General features: G+C 43.1%; 1 protein-coding gene across 2 annotated transcripts in view; it reads left to right on the top strand.

Annotated features, from left to right (window-relative positions):
• The window catches only part of SRPX (sushi repeat containing protein X-linked), a 93788-nt gene that overhangs the window by 56770 nt on the left and 13502 nt on the right, over positions 1 to 23516 (top strand). For both annotated transcript variants that reach the window (XM_074360017.1, XM_074360018.1), the window contains 4 exons: positions 8791 to 8917; positions 11948 to 12069; positions 12796 to 12975; positions 14623 to 14756. In XM_074360017.1, coding sequence (XP_074216118.1) covers positions 8791 to 8917; positions 11948 to 12069; positions 12796 to 12975; positions 14623 to 14756 — 563 coding nt within the window. The remainder of the gene's footprint in view (positions 1 to 8790; positions 8918 to 11947; positions 12070 to 12795; positions 12976 to 14622; positions 14757 to 23516) is intronic.

The raw sequence follows: 23516 nt of genomic DNA, 5'->3' as shown, positions 1-23516 counted from the left end.
GCAGTTGAGGCAGCTGGAGGCTGGCAGAGCTACCGGGCAATCCCACTGCTTTAGTTCAGGGATCTGCCTTGTAGCATTGAGCAGAGGTGGTGACGTTTGTTGGCCAGTCGGGCAGAGAGCATCTGTGTGTCTCAGCACACAGACGTAGTTCCTCTGCTGTTGACCCTGGTAGTTAGCAAGCGCTCAGTTTGCTACACTGGAAAGGATTTGGCTGTTTTACCTTGCTGTGGGTGTGTTGAGCAATGGATCTTAGGTGTGGTCCAGGTGTGGTCCAGGGAGAGGCAACAGAAACCCTGGAGCTCTTTAGAAAGGCAGAAATCTTGGCACCACCCCAGACCTGCTGAATCAGAAACTGTGAGGATGGGGCCCCTTTCGTGCTTTGAAGAGCCCTCCTGGCGATTCTGCAGTGCTTAAAGAGAGCCACGGATCTAAGGCTGTGCTCCTCCAACTTTAAACGATGCCAGGGAATCACCTGGGAACCTGGGGGAAAATGTGGATTCTGATTCAGCCGATCTGGGTTGGAGGCTGGGATTCTGCTAGACCACGCTCTGGGGCAGGGTTTCTGAAACTTGGCACAATGGACATTTGGGGCCAGAGAATTATTTGTTGTGGGGTCCTGTCCTTTGTTCTACAGGATGCTCAGCAGAGCCTTGGCTTTTACCCATTAGATGCCAGTAACACCTTCCCCCAGCTCCCACTTACGACAACCAAAAATGTCTTCAGACATTGTCACGTGACCCCTGGAGGAAGGAGGAGGGAAAGGAGAAAAATCACTTCCCCACTGAGAATCACCCGGGTAGGGTCAATAGATCCCTACCCTGGATACTTACTAGAATCACTTGAGTATCTTTTAGAACCTTGCTATAGCTTGGTCCTACCCTAGAGATTCTGATTCAGTCAGCATGATGGGGGACACCTGGAAGAGGCAAGTGGGGTTATGAAAGCTTCCCAGGTTGGGGGAGGGCATAGCTCAGTGGTAGAGTGTGTGTTTAGTATGCACGAGGTCCTGGGATCAATCTCCCATCTACAGATGAGGCCTGAGAGGCCACCTGACTTGCTTGACATTGCATAGAGCTACGCCTATGTCTCCAGGCTCTCAGGCTCAAAGTTCCTGAATCCAGAGACAGCTCTGGCGCTGAGGTGCCAAGGCTGCCGGCCACACCTGCCCACGCTCCAGGAAATTGTTCAGCTCAGTCCGCTAAGGTGCTTTACCCCGAGGACTGCTTCCTGACTGCTTGGTGTCTGGGGCAGATACTTCAGGAACGAGACTGAAACTGGATAGTACCCTCTGGGGGCAGATGTGCAACAATTCCTCTGGCCTTGGTGTCTTCGTGATGGTACCACTGTCTACTGTCTCCCTTGGCAGCATTAGCCATTCTCTGCAGTTCTGTGGTTAATGAGCTACAGCCAAGGGACCTGGGCCAAGATGTGAGCAAAACTCTTCTATATTAGTCACAGCCTGGACCACACCTTGTATCCATTTGACACCAGGTCCAAATAACTACTCAGATAACCGACTCATTTATTCCAGGCTTCTCTTTTTCTAGGATTTAGGTAGGAATTTAAATTGATCAGTAATTGGGAAAACAGAAACCATTCTAGGTATTTCAAACAGAGGAGAATTTAATACAGGGCACCGGTGACAAAAATCTAGGAAGAGCCGGAGGAGCGAAAGAGGAAAACCGCTGTTACCAGAGATCGGTTACAGCAGAAAGCCATACCAGCCAAGGGCTGGGGGAGCAGAAGTGGGCTGGTAGTGCTACCCAAAGTCCGTAAGGCCACCCTCGATGCTGACATTTCTGTAACTGACACCATCACTGATGAGAATGAAGTCAGGAGCCCAGGACCCCCTCACTGATGCTCCTACCAGCAGCATAATGGCTTCTACCTTCTCCCGGCCTTCTGTTCTCATGGGAGTGCCTCCCCTTGGTAAACCTATCCAGCACCCAGCTGGCAGCAGGAGTCTGAGAAATATAATCTTGAGACTTTCCATCCAGGCGGTAAAGAGGAGATTATTATAGGAAAACTTAGCACCAACAGAATATTTGGCACAGCGACCTTTTTCTGAGGTTTTGGACATCTCCCGCTGAGTCACTGTACTTCTCAGTCAGGAGAAGACCGCCCTGCCCAGCCCGAGCAGGTAGGGTAGCTCTGAGGCTGTGAACTCCCGACATGCTCCTTTTGAAGGCTATGACCTAAGGCCAGATGTTCAGGTCACAGTCGCTCCTCACAGATCTTGCTTTTACTGTCTCCCCTGTGACTTGGTAGGTGCAAGCTAGCTCTTCAAAACAAACCATCTCCCCCCCCCCCATTTCTGAACCTCTCTTCCCTCACAGTGGAAGGGGCAGCGGAGACGGGAGGAGAGGAGAGCTCACAAATCCTCCTGCGAAGCGAGCATTGGCAGAAGGTCCTCTAGGGATCACACTGTTCAGATGTCCAGATGGTGCACAATAATGGAAAGAAATTGCTGATTGTTCTCAAAAAGCAACAAGCATATCTTAAGCTGGACCAGATGGGCCTGGAACCTTCCCAGAGGGAGAGAGAAAGGACTAAGGAATGAACCCCCATTTCAGGGGATTTATCTTAGATTGGGCCAGGGCAAGGTTCAGGCATATCTTGGGGGAAGGGGTATTTGTGCAGCGAAGGGGAAGTGGTGAAAAGGGGACCCGTGAGCCACGGGAGAGCATTGAGCTCCCAGGAAAGAGAGAGAAACTGACAAAGCAAGCAGGCGATTCTTTCTTTGATTTTGTGACAGATAAGCTAGAGTTTGTCCCCAGTGAATTTTCCTCCAGAGATGTCACTGACTCTTTTGGCATTAAAGGGATTTAAATCAGTTTAATGACTTTGTTTGTGTGTTGGCAGGGCGAGGGGGTCCCTGAGCATAGCTCAGAGCCTCAGCCTAGTTTCGGGGCTGACACATGGGGGCCGAGCAGTTCCCAGATGTCCACACAACTTGAACGGTGCCTCTTGGCATGAGCTGTGTGCAGTGCTGAGCAGATCGTCCCAGTTCTGCTCCAGATCTGGAGGGAAGAGAGAACACTGGGCTTACTTTTGACTCTGAGGTGGTCAGTTCTGTGGTCTGGCTAATTTGAAAGTACCATGAGTTAAAATTAATTCTCTTCTGCCGACCACACTCTGGCAGTGGAGTCAAATCCATGACTATTTCAGGAACAGACACAGAAATGTCAGTGCAGGACTTAAAACATACTGCAAATTGCAAGAGGGTAAAGTATTTCGAGAGCCACAACTTCCACTGATATAGAAAAAAAGAAACCTTAGACTGGAACAACTATTGTTTGGGCCGGGGAGATATTTTTTCTTTCTTTCCATTTTTAGTTCTTTTTGGTTACATCGGCATTTAGATAGAACAATGGACAGTTAGAATTACGAGTCCTCATCTAGAGACCAGATTTTGAGTAGACACATGATCTCTCCTGTAGACCAACACTCTTTCCTGGGCCAAAAGGGGAAGAGACAGAAATTCAAGAAAGTTCAAAACCCATGGACAATGAAAACCCAGTAAGTATCTTTGGACATGCAGAGAGCCCCATTCAGTTGGGTTTTTTAAAAATGTTTAATTATTTTTATTTATTTTTTTAATGGAGGTACTGGGGATTGAACCCAGGACCTCGTGCACGCTAAGCATGTGCTCTACCACTGAGCTATGCCCTCCCCCCTAATTGTTTTAACAAAGAACAATGTACAAACCAACATGGTTTTTAGAATTGCTCTCGGCTTGTTCTTATAGTTCCTACAAAATAGAATAGTTGGAGAGTTAACACAAGTGAAATTCTGGAATAAAAAATACTCTCTGAGATTTCAGATATGCAAATGGATGGAATACTTTTCTGGCTTCCCAGCTATCTGCCAGCTGGGTTTACCCAGTGACCTATAAGGAAGTTTGCTGGGCATGAATAGCATTATTTCCAGAGATTCAGTTGAAGATAGAAACATCGTGGGGCTAAGAGTAGATTTATCAGTGCATTGTTGTATGCTGCATTGCTGTATGCTCTTAAATCATCCTAATTTTTTCCTGGGTTGACAAATACACATTCTTTTGCAAGCTTTTAGGAAAGTAGCTCCAGCTTTGGAATGATTTGATTGTTTGGGATACTGCACCACTTTTTACCTGGCAGGATTTGCTAGTGTAAACTGAACAGGTCGACTCTTAGTGGCCCTCTCTAATATAAACATATCACCAATGAATTTTTAGTTTGGCATCTTTCTGGTGAAGACAGTGACTTCTGATTGTGGAGTTCATTGCTTGTCTTCTTGACCCTTGGCCACTGGGGAGAGTTTGCTAATATCTTATATGATGCCGCAGAAATGGAACCACTTTCCAGAGACATTTACAAGGATTACACTCCAGCTGGGGGAAGCAAGCAAGCGGGCAAGGTTTCAGTGTCCGGGGTTGTACTGCCTTGGCACTCCCTCTCTTCCTATGCCTCGTGAAACGACCGCTTCCTTCCTCCATCACCAGCTTCAAACTGTTTTATGTTTGTATCAGTAATCTATTGCTGTACAACAGACTACCCAAAACTTAGTTCATTCAAACTACCACGTTATTGCTCATGTTGTTTGGCTTAGGAATTTGGGCAGGGCTGGGTGGCGACAGCTCATCTCTGTCCCACATAGTAATGGCTGAGGTGCCTGACTGAGGGGCTGGAGGATGCAAGAGGGCATCACTCCCATGTCTGGCATCTCACTCCGAGGTGGCTCAACTGGCTGGCGTTGACTCTCTTTCTCTCTCTGTCTCCCTACATCATATCTCATTTTCTCCACGTGCCCTCTCCAGTCAGATAATTGGACTTCCTTAGATGGCAGTTCCAGCTTCCCAGCTCATGCACATTCAAAGTGGAGTGGAGGAGGTGGGGGCAGGATATAGCTCAAGTGGTAGAGCGCATGCACAAGATCCTGGGTTCGATCCCCAGTACCCACTCTAAAAATAAATAAGTTAAATGAACCTAATTACCACCCAAAAATAAATGAATAAATAATAATAAAAAATGTTTTTAAAGTGGAGTGGAGGAGAAAGAAAAAGTGGAGGCCCCCTCCCCACATACACACCTTTTTTTAAAAGCACAACCCAGAAGTTGCACACATTACTTTTTCTCACAACCCATTGGTGGGACCCACCTAACTTCACGAGGCCACATCAAACTTCAGAGGAGGCCGGGAAATACAGTATTCTTTCTGAAAGGCCACAGACCCAGGGAAACTTCTGCGCTAAAAGAAGGGGTGAACAACCACTGGTCTCTGCCACATAGACTATACAGATTGAGAGGAAGTTGGTGTGAAAGATCAAAGGCTAAAAGAAGGGAGAGAAACAGCAGTTAAAAAGCCAGTTTAGCAGGGGAGGGTATAGCTTAGTGGTAGAGTGCATGCTTAGCATGCATTGGGTTCAATCCTCAGTGCCTCCATTTAACGAAAAAACTAAATAAACAAACCTAATTACCCCCCCCAAGCCCTAAAGTAATTAATTAAAATGTTTTTTAAAAGCCAGTTTGAATGGGTTGTGGAGGACATCAGAGAGGAAAGGGGTATTGAATGGAGTCTGTTTGCTGTGAGCAGCTGTGACGGTCCTTTACTGAAGATAAGAATGTCATCTTGCCCTAGAATGAGGTGGAGAAAGAGAAGAAACCCCCCACAGGTCAGGCAGTCTCAGCCACACGTCACTGTCATGTTCTGAACCTTTTCATCATACCTCTAGTGGTCACCTTCAAACACAGGTCTCCTGGAACCTGGAAAACGTTATTTAAAGCAAACATTTTAGGATGCAGTTAATTTATAGCCTGAGTTTAAAGGTTTTTTTTTTTTCCTTCTTAATCTGTTGGCCAGAACATTGTCCTTTTGGATCTCTTTCTTATTTCTACCCTCTACCTGGTTAGACGTGTTAAATATTCCCCAAGTATATAGTTTAGCTTCTCAGATAAATAGTAGTTGATACAGCGCGATATATTGGTTTCTGACATTTTATATGCAGAGAGGGAACTAGAGCACAGAGGAGGGACACAGTTTGTCAAATGGCTCCAATGAGTGGGGCAGAGGCCAGGATTTTCAGGAGAGTTGCAGGGTTTCCACACAGTAACTTGCCCTGTAGGCATCCTGACTCAACAGGGAATCGTGATTATGTTTCTATAGTAACTTTGTTTATTTCATTCATGGAAATTTATAACTTCTAAAAAGCAATGATGGCCACGGCTGTGTAATAATAGGCTTAGGTTTCTGGAGCATCTGCCGAAGGGCCGGCCAGCTGGTTTCATCAGCTGAAAGACAGGGTATGATGCTTGAGGATGCAACAGAACTGAGTCCTGCTGCCGCTCTTCGATGACTTACGGGGAAGCTAGAGCAGGCGACCACGAAAGAGCGTGTGTGCGGAGGATGGAGGAAAACACTAGGTCAGCAGCAGGCAGACACACGGAAGGGTTCAGCTTATTAAAATAATTTTAAAAATATGTGATCATGTCTTAAAATTCCAGACCACAGAGAAATTCCAAAAGAGAGGAAATATTTCCCAGTCTAGAAATGAGGATGAGAATAACAATGCTTAGTCTAGTGGGTGGTGGGGAGAAGTCAATGAAATAATGCAGGGATGGTATCTAGCATGGGGTGGGCATGTAGGAGGGTTCAGTAAATATTAGCTATTATTTTTAGTGATTTCTTTCTTCTAGTTTCTGATTTGGAAGAGCAGTGCTTTTGAAAAATTAGGACAGTTTCGACTGATCATTGTTAGCTGTCATAAGCTGACTTTGGGAAGCTCTGAGACTTTTCACCCAGATAACCTCATTTGGAGCGATGTTTGGTCACAGTGTCAGTATTCCCAGTTTATATGAAAAAAAAAACCCAGCATATCATCCAGATGTTTAGTTTACATGACACAGAGCCTGACAGTGTCTTCACTCTGACAGTGTTGCTCCAAGAAAATACGGTAACACAAAGTAATTCTACATTGAAATCTAGCTCCTCTCCTTGGCCGCTCTCTTTTTGATTTAAATTTTTTAAAAAATGCTTTCCAATTATGAGACTGCCAGCAGAGGGCAGGTACTGTATACTTGTCTTTCTGATTCACCCCAAGCTGTGAAATGTTCATCTGAATGATAAAAGTATGTCTTCTATCACCTATCATAGTAAAAAAAGAAAAGGATTATTTTAAAAAGCTTAGCAACTGAAAGTAGACACCTCTAATACATTTAAAGCAGCTTCCACTTCACCATAGCATTTAGAAACTTTATCAGTTCCAAGAAGCCTATTTTTTCACATTTTAATATCCCAGAAATTAGGGTGCACCTCACAATTGATAGTGAAGAAATACGGTAGTTATTCAATTCAGGATTAGTGTATTAGGGCTGTAAATTTACACTCCATTGAAGCATGACGTAGAATGAAAATGAATTTGGATAGCTGAGGATGAAATTGTTTAACAAATTGTTCATAATTTCTTACCCTAAATACAATGAGAAATTGTTAGACAAGATGGAGGAGAAAGTATATGAAGACTTGACTTGGCGCATTTCATCTCTCAAAGATGTTTGTGATTCAGAGTCTAATGACATTTCATTTTCATTCAGGTTGTGGTAGTATTTAAGTAATTACCAGCTGATATATAAAGCAGTGCAAATCTAAATGTTGTTCGTTTACTGTGTCTGCTTTAAATGCATTCTCTACCTGTTCAGAATCATCAAGTAGAATTTGCCCAAGTTTGAATTCCCCCTTGTGATTTCACTTTAGCTATGATAAGGTGAAGTTTACCCAGTAAGAAACTGACATCTCACTTACTTCTCACCCTTATTATCAACCCATCCTTGATAGTGAGGGGACAGACATTCTGTTACCAGGTAGAGAAATTATCTGGGGAAATTTTGGAGGCCTTTGGATGGCCAGAGCCAAGGTAAAACTGCTGTCCCCAAACACAAAAACCATAGATGTGGTCCAGTGGCGGTTGGAGGGGAGCATGGACTCAGATCATTGTTTGTTTCCAGATACTGAGGAGTATGTTGGAAATAGACGTAGCCAGAAGAGAGAGAGCTTGTTCCAGGGCAAAGTGCTCTAATTTGGGTTATAATTTACATTATCATTATTTATATGCCTGGCCTTAAATAAATCACTTATGCTCTCTGAGCCTTAGTTTCCAGATCCGTTAAATGAGAGCATCGCGTCACTCCATTAAGCCTCCATGGCACTTACTTTTACCTCACTTGGAACAGTGCCATTTCCCACCTCATATCATATTTCATGTGTGGCAACCTAATGCCCCTAATAGACTGTAAACCCTTTGAGAAGCACGGGATTCTCTTGCCTTTGTGCATGCCCAAACCCAGCAGCTGGGATGATGCCTTGGGGAAGGCAGGTACTCACTAAAGATTTGTTGCCTTGAATTTACTCAAACTAGATGATACCTAAGGCACCTTTCCCTAGTATTCTGTGATGCTGTCTTTAAAGCAGGAGGGACTCACTGTGGCTGAATGACTTCTAGCTGGGTAACTGCCATGTTGCCAAGTCAGCAGGCAGGGTTTTGAAGCATGGGGAGGAAGTTGCCGTAGCTAATAAATTACCTGACAAGACACTTAGCAGGGCCAGCTGATGGCAGGTTTAGTGGCGTGCGGGTGAGTACTCAGTCTTTAAAACTCAACAGGCAAGATGAAGCGAGGGAAGAGAAATACAGAGCGGGGAAGGAGCCCTTCAGAAATGGGGAGCACCGAGAGCTTTGGGCATGCCAAATGCTGGGTGTCGGACTTCAAGTTGACAAGATATTTCTTGATGATGGTGAGAATGTCCTGGTTATATTTTCAGATATGGAACCTCCTAGAATCAAGTGCCCAAGTGTGAAGGAACGCATTGCTGAACCCAATAAGTTGACTGTCCGGGTGTCCTGGGAGACCCCCGAGGGAAGAGACACAGCTGATGGCATTCTCACCGAGTAAGTGCAACTTGGCAGCTTGAATGATGCCTCCTCTTTTATGTGAGACGTTCACTACCCAGAGTGAGGACGTGTATCTAGGCTGGTCTATTTATGCTTTTAGGCTCGGCACAGCCCTCTTTCAGCCATTCCTCATTCATTTCTTTATTTTTCTTCACCATCTGAAATAGTGTATATTTTACTTATGTATTTGTGTATGGCCTGTCTCCGCTACAATATGTTCATGGCCGTATCCCTAATGCCCAGCACCATGCCTAACACGTAGGTGGTTCTCAGTAAATATTCGTTGAAAGAAAAAAGGAAGGGAGAAGGGGTGGTGGGAGGAAGAGAAGAGGAGGGACAGAAGAAGGAAGAGGAAGCCAACTGGTTCATTCAGGGATAGACTCACCCCCACTGCCTGCCAGGGGCCTGCCCGAGGCCGCCCTGGAAAGCCTCTGCATCTCCCAGGTTTGAGCCCAGTGCTGCCCTGCCTGGTCCTCTGTGAGTATGGTTTAGTGCAAAACTTTTCCATCCCTTGTTTTTTGGCAACTGCTTCTTTCAAAACTTTTGATCTTTAATTAACTTTTTAAACGTGTGACCACATTGAACCCTTAAAGACACGACTTAAAAATAAAAAAAGAGGTGCCTCCTGCCTTCTCCCCCCCACCGCCCCCACCTCACCCCCCACTCTCCAGGACCAACTGCATTAATAGTTTGAAATCCATCCCAGATGCTTTTAAAAATGGGTGGTTCCCTTTGGTGAAGTCCAGCTACATGTTGTTCTAATCTAGCATCTGGTCCTGCGCCCCTGCAACTATCTGATCAGACTTCATGTTCCCTGAAGGCCACTGCTTCATGTCAGCACATTCACATGCATAAAGTTCATGGTCTTGTTAGACCTCCCCACCGAGTTTCCAGCTCTGGACGGAGAATACCTCTGACTTACCCCCAGATGAGCTATACAGCAGGGAGAGACTTTCTAGAATCCTCTCAGCCCCGGCTGGGCAAGAAAAAACATTTTTAAGCAATTATGAGTGATAATAGAACATTTACAAGGAAGAGGCTGAGTCTCTCACCCCTAGCAGGACATTTTGTTCCTACAGCCTGATAATGTTTTCCCAGTGCACCGTCTAACTTAGAGAATCTTAGTTATGTGCCCCCTTGTAACTCCTCAAGGTTAAAGTTTAAGTATTAAGAAAATGATTTATTTGCTGTCGTATACACACATCACAAACCCCTAAGGAGAAACTTTAGGCAACTGGGATTAAAAAAAATAAGTCACCGTTGATATAATCAGGGATTGGGTTTTAAATCTCTGAATCTTTTGGGACCCAGCACAATGCCCGGGCCCAGCCCTAGCCCATAATAGGTTCTTAGATTTTCACAACAGCGACTGCTATTGAAATCCGGTGTAATAAACACAAAATATCAGGTCACTAGATGATTCTATTTATCTGGCAAGGCTATTCCCCTTGGCATTTTTGTGGGTAACCGGTGTGTTATGGGTAGAAGTGTGACATTTGTAAAGAGCATCGCAGCAGCCCCTGGCCCTCCGTTCAGAGCAGCTGTCCGCTGCCCGAGTTCCGCTGCCCGAAGGCTGGAGCAGGATGCTGTGGGGCGTGCCCTCCCGCAGAACGAGCAGTTCAGACGAGGCCGTCTTGTCCCCTTCTCAGCAGTCGCTTGGCCTCCTTGCTTCTCCGGCATTTCTCTTGTGACCCCTTCCCCCATGTCTTTTGCAAGCTCCTGTTATATAGTTGCCTTTTAGGAGGGAAGGTTCTAGTGTCAAGCTGAGACCAGGGCTTCCAGTGAGTTCCCTTAGTTACTCCTTAATGACGGTTATTTGCGTGTCACAGATGAGAGTCCCCAAGAGGTTAACAGCGACTCATATTGGAAGTATGATCCCTCTCAGGTTCATCTGCATTTAACTTGTGCTTCCTGAGGACCTTAAAGCATCTAAGGACCAAAGTGACACGTCTCTAATGGTGGGATTTCTGGCACTTTCCTAACACCCCTCACTTCATACTTGTAAACAACTACTTTGTCCACCTGAGTGGAAGGTTCTGCTCAATGGTGACAATGATAATGTCACATGCCCCTTATTAACCAATATTCTCATCACTCCTAAGAAGTGTAGAGAGAAGGGAAGGTATCTATCTGTTGAAAAGCAAACACAACCTAGGATTTGCTCATGTTGTACCTATAGACGTTCCTGTCAGACAGCCAAGAAGAAAGACGTGGGAGTCACCCTTGCTGTGTGACCTTGGCGAGTTCCTTGATCTTTTGGTGCCACAATTTCCTCATCTATGAAATGGAGATAATAATGCCCACCTCATAGGGTTGTTGTGAGAACTGAATAAATATATGTAAAATGCCTAGAACATGCCTGACATGTGTAGTTTATGTACGTGCAAAGAACAATGGTGATAATGATTTATTATAATTCATTACTAAATTATTAAATATTATTAATCATATTATTCTATTAATTATTGCATATTATATTAATATATTATTTTAAATGACTAAATATTCTTAAGTGATAATAATTTATTATTATCATTATTAGGATCACGAAGGAGTCACAGTGAACTTGCCTTTTGGTCAGGAAAGGTCTCCACTCACCCAGACAGAAAAAGCAGAGAAAGTTGTAGCGCCCCCTGCAGGTCCAAATTGCCAATGACAGCTTGGACTACCCTTTCAAATGATTATCCTCACAGAAAATACAGATTCCCCCGTGGAACAAAGGCAGGATGGGGGGAAGACTTGGGCCCTGGGTTCTTAGCCTCTCTCATCCTCTGTTCCACAATCCAGCAAGAAAAATAAATCAAAACTTCCCAGGAATTGGGGGCTTCCATTTTCTGGTTTCAAACCGCTCTTCCAAAACAGAGAAAAGCTCAGAAAATTCTATTCTTTGAGAAGTGAAGTGGTGAAACGGGCCTAATGGCTGTCCCTTGGTTTGTCTGCATCTTTGATCATTAGGCTCATCATGGCCTAATTATTGTTACACCCACAATGATCATCTTTGGTGTTTCTGATTTTTCCCCCTTTAAGCGTTATACTTAAAGGGCTTCCCCCAGGCTCACATTTTCCGGAAGGTGACCACAAGATCCAGTACACAGTTTATGACAGAGCTGAGAACAAGGGCACCTGCAAATTTCGAGTTAAAGTAAGAGGTAAGATGACTGCTTATTGGCTTTTTTTCTCCATAAGAGCAAAGGGAAGCAGAGTCTCCAGCAAGAACCCAGTGTGAATGCCCCAAACCGGAGGGATACTTGCCCTCTGCATTAGCCTCTGCTGATGAGGCTGGGGGGTGGGTGCCGTCTTATTGCCTGAATTTCACAATCCAAATCCGGATGAGGTTCAGTGCTGGCAGATCATTTAAGGAGTCTGAGAGAGCAGTAGGCTAGTCCCACATGAGCCCACAGCTTGCTTTCCCAGGAGAATATGATTCAGTAACTTTTCCACCCTGGGCCTTCAGTGACCAGCTAAAGTCTGTAAGTCCTTCTGTGAAGGAGGTTAGCTTGGTCCCCTAGCTTGGGCCACCAAGAGACAATGTTCTCGGTGTTCCAGAAGCTTTGGTATCTAAAAAAAATGTTTTTAAGGTTTATTTTATGCCTCATGGTTTGGGCAGCTAATTACTAGCCATCTTTACTCTTTACCCTTCTGGATTCCACGTCCTCCTCTATAACACAGGGGGCTAACCCAGTTCATCTCAGTGGTCTCGTTGGTATGAACAGTGACCATTCCAAGGCCCACCCACTCCCTCGTTTCCCGGGCCAAGGTAGAAGCCGGGTTGCAAAGCTGGTGCCTCTGAACCCGCTCTTTCCCTGGTTACTCTGTGGTGGGGAGCTCAGCACTGAACCACCCCCACCCCTGCCCTGGGCTTGTGTCCCACACAGTCAGACGCTGCGGCAAACTCAACGCCCCGGAGAACGGCTACATGAAGTGCTCCAGCGACGGTGATAATTACGGGGCCACCTGTGAATTCTCCTGCATCGGCGGCTACGAGCTGCAGGGCAGTCCTGCCCGAGTGTGTCAGTCCAACCTGGCGTGGTCTGGCGCAGAGCCCACCTGTGCAGGTACGAGTGCAGTCCGCTCTCCGGCCCAGCCTGCAGCCGAGCCTAAAGACCCTTTGGCTGTGATTTCCAGGACAGGGAGGAGGGAGGGTTTCATTCTCTATCCTTTGAAAGGTTCCGTGCCATCCCTCTTCATCTGATGGGTGAAAGCGGTCCGCGAATCCCTGGGCAGCCCATCTCACCCACCCTCCTTTGCCTCTGTGGATCTTCGGATTTCTCTCCTCTAAGGAGGCAGCCGGAGGTGGGAACCTGGGGCCCATTATGAATCAGCGAAGTCCTGCTCTAGGTACCCTTTTTAAAAAATGTTTTTTAAAATTTTATTTAAAAATTCCTTCCTTCTACAAGTGTAAGAGTTTTTTTGTTTGTTTGTTTGTTTGTTTTAATAAAGCCAGTACACTACTGCAGACAGACACTGTAAGGCCTGCTTTGCAGCACTGGCTGGAAAGTGACGCAGACCTTGGGCACGTGGAATCTTTCCTCCTCCTGTTAAATGAGGAAGAAAATGCCTTACCTACTACTTGAGCAGTTGTAGGGATTAAACGTGGCCATCCACTGAACAGTGGAGCTGAGTGGTGCTTAGCACATGATAAACTCTCAATACATGTCAGCTGTTGCTACTGAGGAAGAAAAACTGGGCTGGGTAATGCTAACTGTGAAATTTGGACTAGCCAGAAAATTCTGGGCATGTCTCTTATTTCTTTCTATACTCCACTTTTTTCTCATTTCCTGGTGTTTTCTCATCTTTATGCTCCTTTAATCCCAGCCATACAGAGTGACGTGAGAGAGAGAGGTGCATCATCAGCTAGATGCCCGAGGCTCTGCAATTTCATGCATTAAAGTACAGAGAACACACCTCTTTCCTTCCCTGTCTCGTTTCCTGAGAAAGGAGAGTAGTGCCCCTCCCCCACAGATACCCACATCCTAATCCCCAGAACCTGTGACTATATGACCTTAAGTAGCAAAAGGGACTTTGCAGGTGTAATTAAGTGAAGGATTTTGCGATGGGGTGAGTAGCGTGGATTACCCAGGTGGGCTCAATGGAATCACAAGGGACCTTATAAGAGGGAGGCGGAGCTCCGAGTCAAAGATAAGGGAAGCAGGGGTCAGAGAGGAGGGAGATCCCGAAGATGCGATGCTGCCGGCTTGGAAGGTGGGGGAAAGGCTACGTAAGAACCGAGGAATGCAGGAGGCCTCTAGATGCGGGAAGAGGCAAGGAAGCAGATTCTCCCCCCAGGGTGTCTGTAAGAGAATTTGTGTGTGTTAAGCCTCTAGGTTTGTGGTGCTGAGCGTCAGCAGCAAGGGGACACTAACACACCTCCCCACCCTCCGACCCTGCGCTTCTTGGGACCACCTTCCAAACAAACTGGGACCTCCTAGTTGAATCTTTACCTCTTAGACACAGTGTGTTGTCGTGGCCTGTGTTGAGCCGCAACCCGTAGAGAGTTTCTGACCTACCTGGCTATTTCTTTCTAAAAATTTTTTAAAATTTGAAGTATAGTTATTTTTTTGCACTTTTGTTTGTTTGGGGGGCAGGTAGTTAGGTTTGCTTATTTATTTCTTAACGGAGGTGCTGGGGATCGAACCTGGCGCATGCTAAGCGTGCACTCGACCACTGAGCTCTACCCTCCCCCTGGTTATTTCTGATTACAGCCATGAATGTCAACGTTGGCGTCAGAACAGCAGCTGCGCTTCTGGATCAGTTTTACGAGAAAAGGAGACTCCTCATTGTGTCCACGCCCACAGCCCGAAACCTCCTCTACCGGCTGCAGCTGGGGATGCTGCAGGTGAGTCCTTGCCGCGGGGGCCAGGGAGGGAGGGAGCCCTCTACCAGGAAGGGCCCAGTCATTTTACTAAAAGTAAAAGCCAGATTCAGTGCCTAATCCATTTACTGTGCGCAGCAGGAACTGGCACTTTCAAACTCCCACCATTCATTTCTGCTTCTGGGGCATAACCTGATTAACACTGACTCCCCAGAGCTAACCCAGTCTTTTTCCAACTAATGAGGTTTGTTTGTCTTCACTAAGAAGCCTAATTGACATGCCATCCAGGTCCAGCCAAAGAACAGTGTTCTTTGCCGAACCTGTTCAGGATCTGACTGGGGTGGAGGCATCAATCGTTTGTCCTAAAGGCTTGCTCAAGGGATGAGAGGCATCCAGGAGCCCTCAGGCTCCAGGTCCTGCCACTGGAAGCTTTCCAACTCTCCCAGAGCTCCCCAGAGAGGGATGACCAGCTTTTAGGGAAGTGGTTCTCAAAGTGTGGTCTGTTGACCAGTAAGATCAGCATCACCTGTGAGCTGGTCAGAAATGCTAATTCTCAATCCCCATCCTAGACCTACTGGATCAGAATCTATATTTTAACAAGCCCCCCAGGTGACTCCTAAGAACCTTAACATTTCAGGGAGGCTTTTCTGGGAAATGAGCCCTTCCCAGCTGTGTAAGTTTTGCAGCTACAAAATGAGGCAGCGTCTTTTGAGGGTGGGGGGAAACAAGCTAGAAACAGAAAGGATTGAACTAGAACTTGCTTGATTGTTGTCCTGAAGCTGGCTGAGTGGCCAATTTGAACACTAAAGAGGCAGGATGTTATCCTGGGTCGCGGACGCGGTGCTGCACTGTTTTGGGGGGAATATTTCATTCCTATATTACAGAGACTAGAACTAGGTGTTGAGAACAATCTTAGTTTAATCAAAGCCTACAATTTAAATTCTCATTTCAGCATCAAGACAACGAATAATAAAGCAGAACTTAGTGCTTATCACATGAAATATCTAAAGCCCCACCTCTTTGATCGCATTTTTTTCTGAGCTGTATACTAATAAATTTGTCGATCAGGCTTTCGGCACTCTCGATCCATGAGATCTTGAGTCCCCTGGTCCCATCTTTGCTCTTTAAAAAAAAAAAAAAAAAAGACAATGAATAATGTCTTTGTTTATCCTCTCCATGTACTTGAAGGACTTCCCATGAACTCTGAAGGGCCATATAAAACACCTTGGGCTCCTTTGATAGGAACCCAATTCACCTTTCCCCTCCATCCCTGCCACCTTACCTCCACCTTGTGTCCCCTTGTCCCAGCTAGGGACTTGCTCTTCAGGTAGCACAAGCCCACAGCACCCCATCGTGTGGGAAATTGTTCTCTTTTGTTTTTTGGGGCGGGGGAGGGTAATTAGGTTTATTTATTTTTTTGATAGAGACATTGGGGATTGAACCCAGGACCTTGTGCATGCTAAGCATGTGCTCTACCCTCCCCCTCCTGTGGGAAACTGACCTTACAGGCTCTATTCCATGACTGTGCATTTCCTGACCTCTTTTTTTTTTTTTCCTGACCTCTTAATTCCATGGAAAAAATGCATAAGCCAAACTGGGTTTTCCTCAATTTGGCAAACTAGGGCTTTCATAAGTATAATTTTATTGAAACACAGCCAACGCTCAATGGTTTGTGATTCTGTATGGCTGCTCGAGCGCTGCAATGGTACCACTGAATAGTTAGACCTTCCAGCCCCACAAAGCCGAAAATATTTCCTATCTGGCCCTTTATGGAAAAGATTTGCTGACCCCTGTCCTAGTCTATCCCATTCCTTCACTAATTGCTAAATTTATAATCAATTAGTTAGATATGTGGCATCAAGGTGTTTATATGTGACTCCCCCCGTGCTCCTTCCCCCAACATATTTACATTGAGATTTTAACCAGAGCCTTGAAGGAAAGGTTTGATTGGCTTAATGATTCAGTTAGAATAATAAAAAAGTATTTCTACTTTTTCTAACTTTTCTACCAATTCTGTCACCCCACACAGAGATGCTTCAGTTGAACTGTAGTGAAAATGTGTTCTAATTTAATTCAGGAGTTTACATTTTTGCCCATTTAGTCGTATTCATCTTCAGTTACTTTTTTGTTCCCTGGTTGCCACTGCCACTCGTGATGAGACCTCCTGGCACATGGTTGAGTGGGTCACGTTCCCGAGGCTCTTGCCGAGGGCCAGCTCAGAGGGCTGGAACGTGCTCTTTTTTAAAAAACTGAGGTATAATTGACATATAACACTTTCAGGTGTGCAACACAATGATTCAGTACTTGTATGTACTGCAAAATGATCACCACAATAGTCCAGTGAACAGCCATTACCATACATAGTTGACAAAATATTTTTTTCCTTACGATGAGAACTTTCGAGATCCACTCTCCTAGCAACTTTCAAATACAGTATTGTTAACTAGTCACCAGGCTGTATATTATGTCCCCATAACTGTTTCATTTTATTACTGGAAATTTGTACCTTTTGATCCCTTCACGCACTTGGCCCAACTCCCACCCCTACCTCAAGAAAAATCATTCTGTTCTCGATGTCCACGAGCTTAGTTTTTTTTGTTTGCATATTTTTTTAATTCCACATGTAAGTGAGATCATATATTTTCCTGTTTGACTTATTTCACTGAACGTGATGCCCTCAAAGTCCATCCGTGTTGTAAATGGCAAGATTTCATTCTTCACGGCTGAATAACATTCTGTCATGTCTGTCACTTTTCCCTTCTTCTTCAGTGGACATTGAGGTTGTTTCCACAGCGTGGCTATTGTAAATAACGCTGCAGTGAACTTGGGGGTGCACATATCGTTTTGAGTTAGTGTTTTTCTTTGGATTACCCAGAAGTGGAATTGCTGGACTATATGGTAGTTCTTTATGTACTTTTCTGAGGAACCACCGTACTGTTTTATGTAGTGGCTGCACCAATTTACATTCCCACCTGCACTCCCACAGTGCATGAGCTTTCCCTTTTCTGCACACCCTCAGCAGCATGTGTCTCTTGTCTTTTCAATGATGGCCATTCTAACAGGCATGAGGTGGTATCTCATGATTTTGATTTGCATTTCCCTATTGACTAGTGATGTTGAGCGACTTTTCTTATACCTGCTGGCCTCCCATGTATCTTTGGAGAAATGTCTATTCAGGTCTTTTGCCCATTTTTAAATTGGATTATTTATCTTCTATTGAGTTGTATGAATTCTTTAGATATTCTGAATATTAACCCCTTACCAGATAAACAGTTTGCAGTTTTTTTCCCCCATTTTGTAGGTTGTCTTTTCACATGTTGATCGTTTCTTTTGCTGTGCAGAAGCTTTAGTTTGATGTAATACCACTTGTTTGTTCATTTTTGTTGATAGCATTAGGTGTCATATCCAAAGAACTGTTGCCAAGACCCATATCAAGGAGCCTTTTTCCTGTTTTTCTTTTAATTGAAGTACAGTCAGTTACAACATGTCAGTTTCTGGTGTACAGCACAATGTCCCAGTCATGCGTATACATATATATTCATTTTGATATTTTTTCCATTAAAGGTTATTACAAGATACTGAACATAGTTCCCTGTGCTGTACAAAAACTTTTTTTAAAATCTATTTTTATATATAGTGACTAACATTTTGTAAATCTCAAAATCCCAAATTTATCCCTTCCCATCCCTAAGTCTGTGAGCCTGTTTCTTTTCCTATGTTTTTGTTAAGGACTTTCATGTTGTTAGATGTCACATTCAAGGCTTTATTTAAAATTCATTTTTGTAAGTAGTATAAGATAGGGGATTAGTTTCATTTTTTACATGAGAATATTTTTTTTTTCACGCCAATTATAGAAGAGAAACTTTTTGCTCCATTTCATATTCTTGGCTCTTTTGTCAAGTATTAGTTGACTGTATATACTTGAGTTTATTTCTGGGCTCTAGATTCTGTTGCATTGGATTTTTTGGGTCTGTTTTTAGGCCAGTACCACACTGTTGTGGTTAGCATACCTTTATGATGTAGCTTAAAATCAAAGTGTGATGCTTCCTGCTTTGTTTTTCTTTCTCAGGATTGCTTGGCTATTAGGGGTCTTTTGTGGTTTTAGATAAAATCTAGGATTTTTTTCCTACTTACGTAAAAATGCCACTAGCAGCTTTTCACCATTGAGTATGTTAGCTGTGGGCTAGTCACATATGGCCTTTGTTATGTTGAGGTAACTTCTGTCTATACCAAGTTTGTTACATTTTTTTTTATCATGAAAAGATGTTGAATTTTGTTAAATGCTTTTTCTCCATCTATTGAGATTTTTTTTCATTCTGTTAATCTGATGTATCACATTGACTGCATGTGTATGTTGAGCCATTCTTGCATCCCAGGCATACATCCCACTTGATCACGATGAGTGATACTTGAAATATGCTGCTGAATTCAGTTTGCTAGTAGTTTGAGAATTTTTCCATGTGTTTTAATCAGATATTGATCTGTATTTTTCTGATAGTGTCCTTTTCTGGCTTTGGTATCAGGGTAATGCTGGCCTCATAAAATGAGTTTGGAAATGTTCCCTTCTTTTCCTTTTTGTTTTTGTTTTTTTTTTGGAAGAGTTTGAGAATTAGTCTTGATTCTTCTTTAAATGGTAAAATTCATTAGTGAAGCTATTTATTGGTCATGGGATTTCCTTCCTTGGGAGATTTTTAATTACTGATTTAATCTCCTTACTAGTAATTGCTATATTCAGACTTTCTATTCACGATTCATTCTTGGCAGTTTGTATGTTTCTAAGAACTTTTCCATTTCTTCTAGGTTGTCCAATTTATTGGCTTAGAGTGTTTTTATAATAGCCTCTTATGAACTTCGTATTTCTGTGGTATCAGTTGTAATGTCTCCTTTTGTCACAACTTAGATTTGGGTTCTCTTTTTTCCTTGGTTAGTCTACCTAAAGGTTTGTCAAATTTATATATCTTTTAAAAAATTGTTTATCTTTTTAAAGAACTAACTTAGTTTGGTTAATCTTTTCTATTGTTTCCCTATTCTCAATTTCATTCATTTCTGCTCTAATCTTTATTTCCTTCCTCCTGCTAACTTTGGGCTCAGTTTGTTCTTTTTCTAACTCCTTGAGGAATAGAGTTAGGTTGTTTATGTGGGGAATTTCTTGCTTTTTAATGTTGGTTTTTATTGTTGTGCACTTGCCCCTTACAACTGCTTGTGCTGCATCCCTTAAGTTTTGGTATGTTGTGTTTTCGTTTGTCTCAAGATGTGTTTTAATTTCTCTAATTTCTTCTTTGATCTATGTGTTATGGATTCTATGGAGAGTGTTGTTTAATTTCCATGTATTTGTGCATTTCTAGTCTCATCTTGTTTGACTTCCCAGTTTCATACCATTGTGGTCAGAAGATACTTGGCATGATTTCAGTCTTGAATCTTCTAAGACTTATTTTGTGGTCTAATACGTGGTCTATCCTAGAAAATGTTTCATGTGCATTTGAGAAGAATGTGTATTCTGCTGATGTCAGATAGGACGTTCTGTGTATGTCAGGTATATTTGGTCTATAGTGTTCAAATTTGCTGTTTCCTTATTGATTCTCTGTCTAGATAATCTATCCATTGTTGAATGTGGGGTATTAAAGTCCCCCGCTATTAGGGTATAGCTGTTTATCCTTTTAGCTCTATTAGTTTTTGCTTTGTTTTTAAGTTTTCTGATGTTGGGCACAGAAATATTTACAGCTGTTACAACTTCTGGATGTATCGATGCTTTTTATCGTTATATAATGAACTTCTTTGTGTTTTTCTTAAACCATTTTTTGATTAAAGCCTATTTTGTCTAACTATTCCTGCCTCTTTGGGGTTATCAGTTGCTTAAAATATTTATCCCTTTACTTTGTGTCTTGAAGGCTAAAGTGACTCTTGTAAGCAGCATATCATTGGATGTTTTTTTTAAGAAAAATCCACATAGCCATTCTGTTTTTCACTTGGAGAATTGAATCTGTTTATATTTAAAGTAATTGTTCATATGTTTAAAGTAATTATTGATAAATAAGGACTTACTGCCATTTTGTTAATTGTTCTCTGGTTGTTCTGTGGATCCACCGTTCCTTCCTATCCTGCTTTATTGTGTGTTGATGTTGTATGGTATTATGTTCTTTTTTGTAATTACTACAGTTTTTTCCCTTGTGGTTACCATGAGGCTTACATAAAAAAATTCTTAAAAATTAATAACACCTTATTTTAAACTAATATCAACTTAACTTCAATAAAGTCCCAAGCTTGACACTTTTATTCCTCTTCCCCTTCACAATTTCAGTTTTTGATGTTACAATTTACTCTTTAATATTGTGTAACTAATAGATGATTACAGTTCTGCTTATTTTTACCATGTTTGTTTTTTAACTTTTAAACTAGAGCTATAAATGAATTACATACCACCCTTACCATGTTGCAGAATCCAACTTTGACTATATATTTCCAATTACTAGCGAGTTTTACACTGTTTTTATGCTTTTATGATGTCAGTTATCATCCCTTTATGGTCATCCCTCAGTATCTGCAGGGCATTGGTTCCAGGACCTGCTGCAGATACCAAAATCTGCGGATGCTCACATCCTGTTGTCAGTCTTCTATCTGTAGGTTCCACATCTGTGGATCCTCAGGCTGTACACACAGGACGTGGTCCATGGTTGGTTGACTCTGTGGATGTGGAACCCGTGGATATGGAGTGCTGACTGTACTTTCGCTCAAAGAACTTCCTTAGTGTTTCTTGTAAAGCAGGTCTAGTGGTGATGAATTTTCTCAGCTTTTGTTTGGGAAAGTATCCCTCATTTCTTTTTCTGATGTACAGCATAATGTTTTAGTCATACATATATACATATATATATTTTCACATTCCTTTTCATTATAGGTTACTACAAGACATTGAATATAGTTTTCTGTGCTATACAGTATAAACTTGTTGATTTTATTTGTAGTAGTCAGTATCTGCAAATCTTGACCTCCCAATTTATTCCTTCCCACCTCCTTTCCCCCCTGGCAACCGTAAGTTTGTTTTCTATGTCTGTGAGTCTATTTCTCTTTTGTAAACAAGTTCATTTGTGTCAATTTTTTTTAAAGTGATATCATGTGGTATTTGTCTTTCTCTGTCTGACTTACTTCACTTAGAATGACAATCTCCCAGTCCATCCACATTGCTGCAAATGGCATTATTTTATCCTTCTTTGTGGCTGAGCAGTATTCCATTGTATGTATCACAGCTTCTTTAACCATTCATCTGTTGATGGACATTTAGGCTGCTTCCATGTCTTGGCTATTGTAAACAGTGCTGCTGTGAACATGGGGTACATGTATCTTTTCAAATTAGAGTTCTCTCTGGATATATGCCCAGGAGTGGGATTGCTGGATCATATGGCAACTCTATTTTTAGTTTTTCCTTTCATTTCTGAAGTGGAGCTTCACTGAGTATAGTTTGTGGTTGACAGTTTCTTTCCCATCCAAGATTTTGAATATATCATACTATTCTCTTATGGTCTGAAAAGTCTTACTGAGAAATCCACTGATAGTCTTAGGGAGGTTCCCTTGTATGTAACTTATGTTTTCTCTTGCTGCTTTAAAAAATCTTTGTGTTTGACTTTTAACAATTTACTTACAGTATTTCATGATGTAGCCCTATCTGAGTTCAACATATTTGGGGTCCTTTGGGATCTGGATGTCTTCATTCTTTCCTTAGGTTTGGGAAGTTATCAGCCATTACTGACTTAAATATAATTTTTTCCCTTTTCAATTCCCAAAATGCAAATATTTTTGTTGTGTCCCATAAATCCCTTAGGCTCTCTTCAATCTTTTTCATTATTTTTTCCTTTGTGTTCCTCTGACCAGATAATTGGAAATGTCCTTTCTTACAGGTTTCTGACCCTTCTGCATGGGTGAGTCACCTTTTGATGCTCTCCATGGAAATTCTTCAGTTTAGTTATTCTGCTCTTCAGCTCTGATTTTTTTCATGGTTTATATTTCTTTGTGAAACTTATTTTGTTCATGGTTTACCTAATTTCATTTAGTTATCTGTTCTTGTAGGTCATTAAACCTCTTCAAGAGGATTAATCTGAACTGACAGTTCATAGCTCTCCATTTCCTTAGGGTCAGTTATTGGACCTTTATTACTGTACTTTGGTATCACACAGCTTTGCTTTTTCATGATCCCTGAATCTTTACACCAGTATGTATTCATTTGAGTAAGTGATCTCCTTTTGCAGGCTTTTGAGGTTCGCTTGGGCGGAGATAGCTCTAGCTCTGTTGAGGTTTCTGGCCACATCCTTGGGCAGGTGGGCCCTGCTGTAAGGGTCTGTTGAGGCAAGGCATTTGTTCGAACTCTGAGGTTGGGGGTGTACTGCTGGCTGAGAACAGCTGGATGGGACTGCTATCTTGGTTCCCTGCCCCAGTGAGGCTGTAGGATGGGTTTCACGATTGCCTGGATTCTGGCCAGGCTTCCTAGATGCTTGGGGCTGGGTATTATACCCAGCAGCAGGTGGGACCATGAATTAGCTTCCCTATCCTGGCAAGGCAGCAAGATGGTACCCAGGGCCTGCATGGTTCATTGTCTGGGGACCCAGATCAGGCAAGAGTGTGCACTGAATATTTTGGTTAGGTGAGGCCACCAGTTTTGGTCTGCAGACGGAGAAAGCAACGGGCTGTGCTCTCTGTTCAAGTGCCACTGTAAGCAGGGCTGTTGGATGGGCGGCACGGCTGCCTGTGTGTGTTGGTTAGGATCCTGGGTCAGGCGGCCTGAAGGCTGTGCTCAGT

This window comes from Camelus bactrianus, chromosome X, assembly GCF_048773025.1.
Source record: "Camelus bactrianus isolate YW-2024 breed Bactrian camel chromosome X, ASM4877302v1, whole genome shotgun sequence".
Taxonomy (NCBI): Eukaryota; Metazoa; Chordata; class Mammalia; order Artiodactyla; family Camelidae; genus Camelus; species Camelus bactrianus.
The sequence above is the reverse complement of the archived record's forward strand: the minus strand, read 5'-3'. Positions and strand labels throughout refer to the sequence as shown.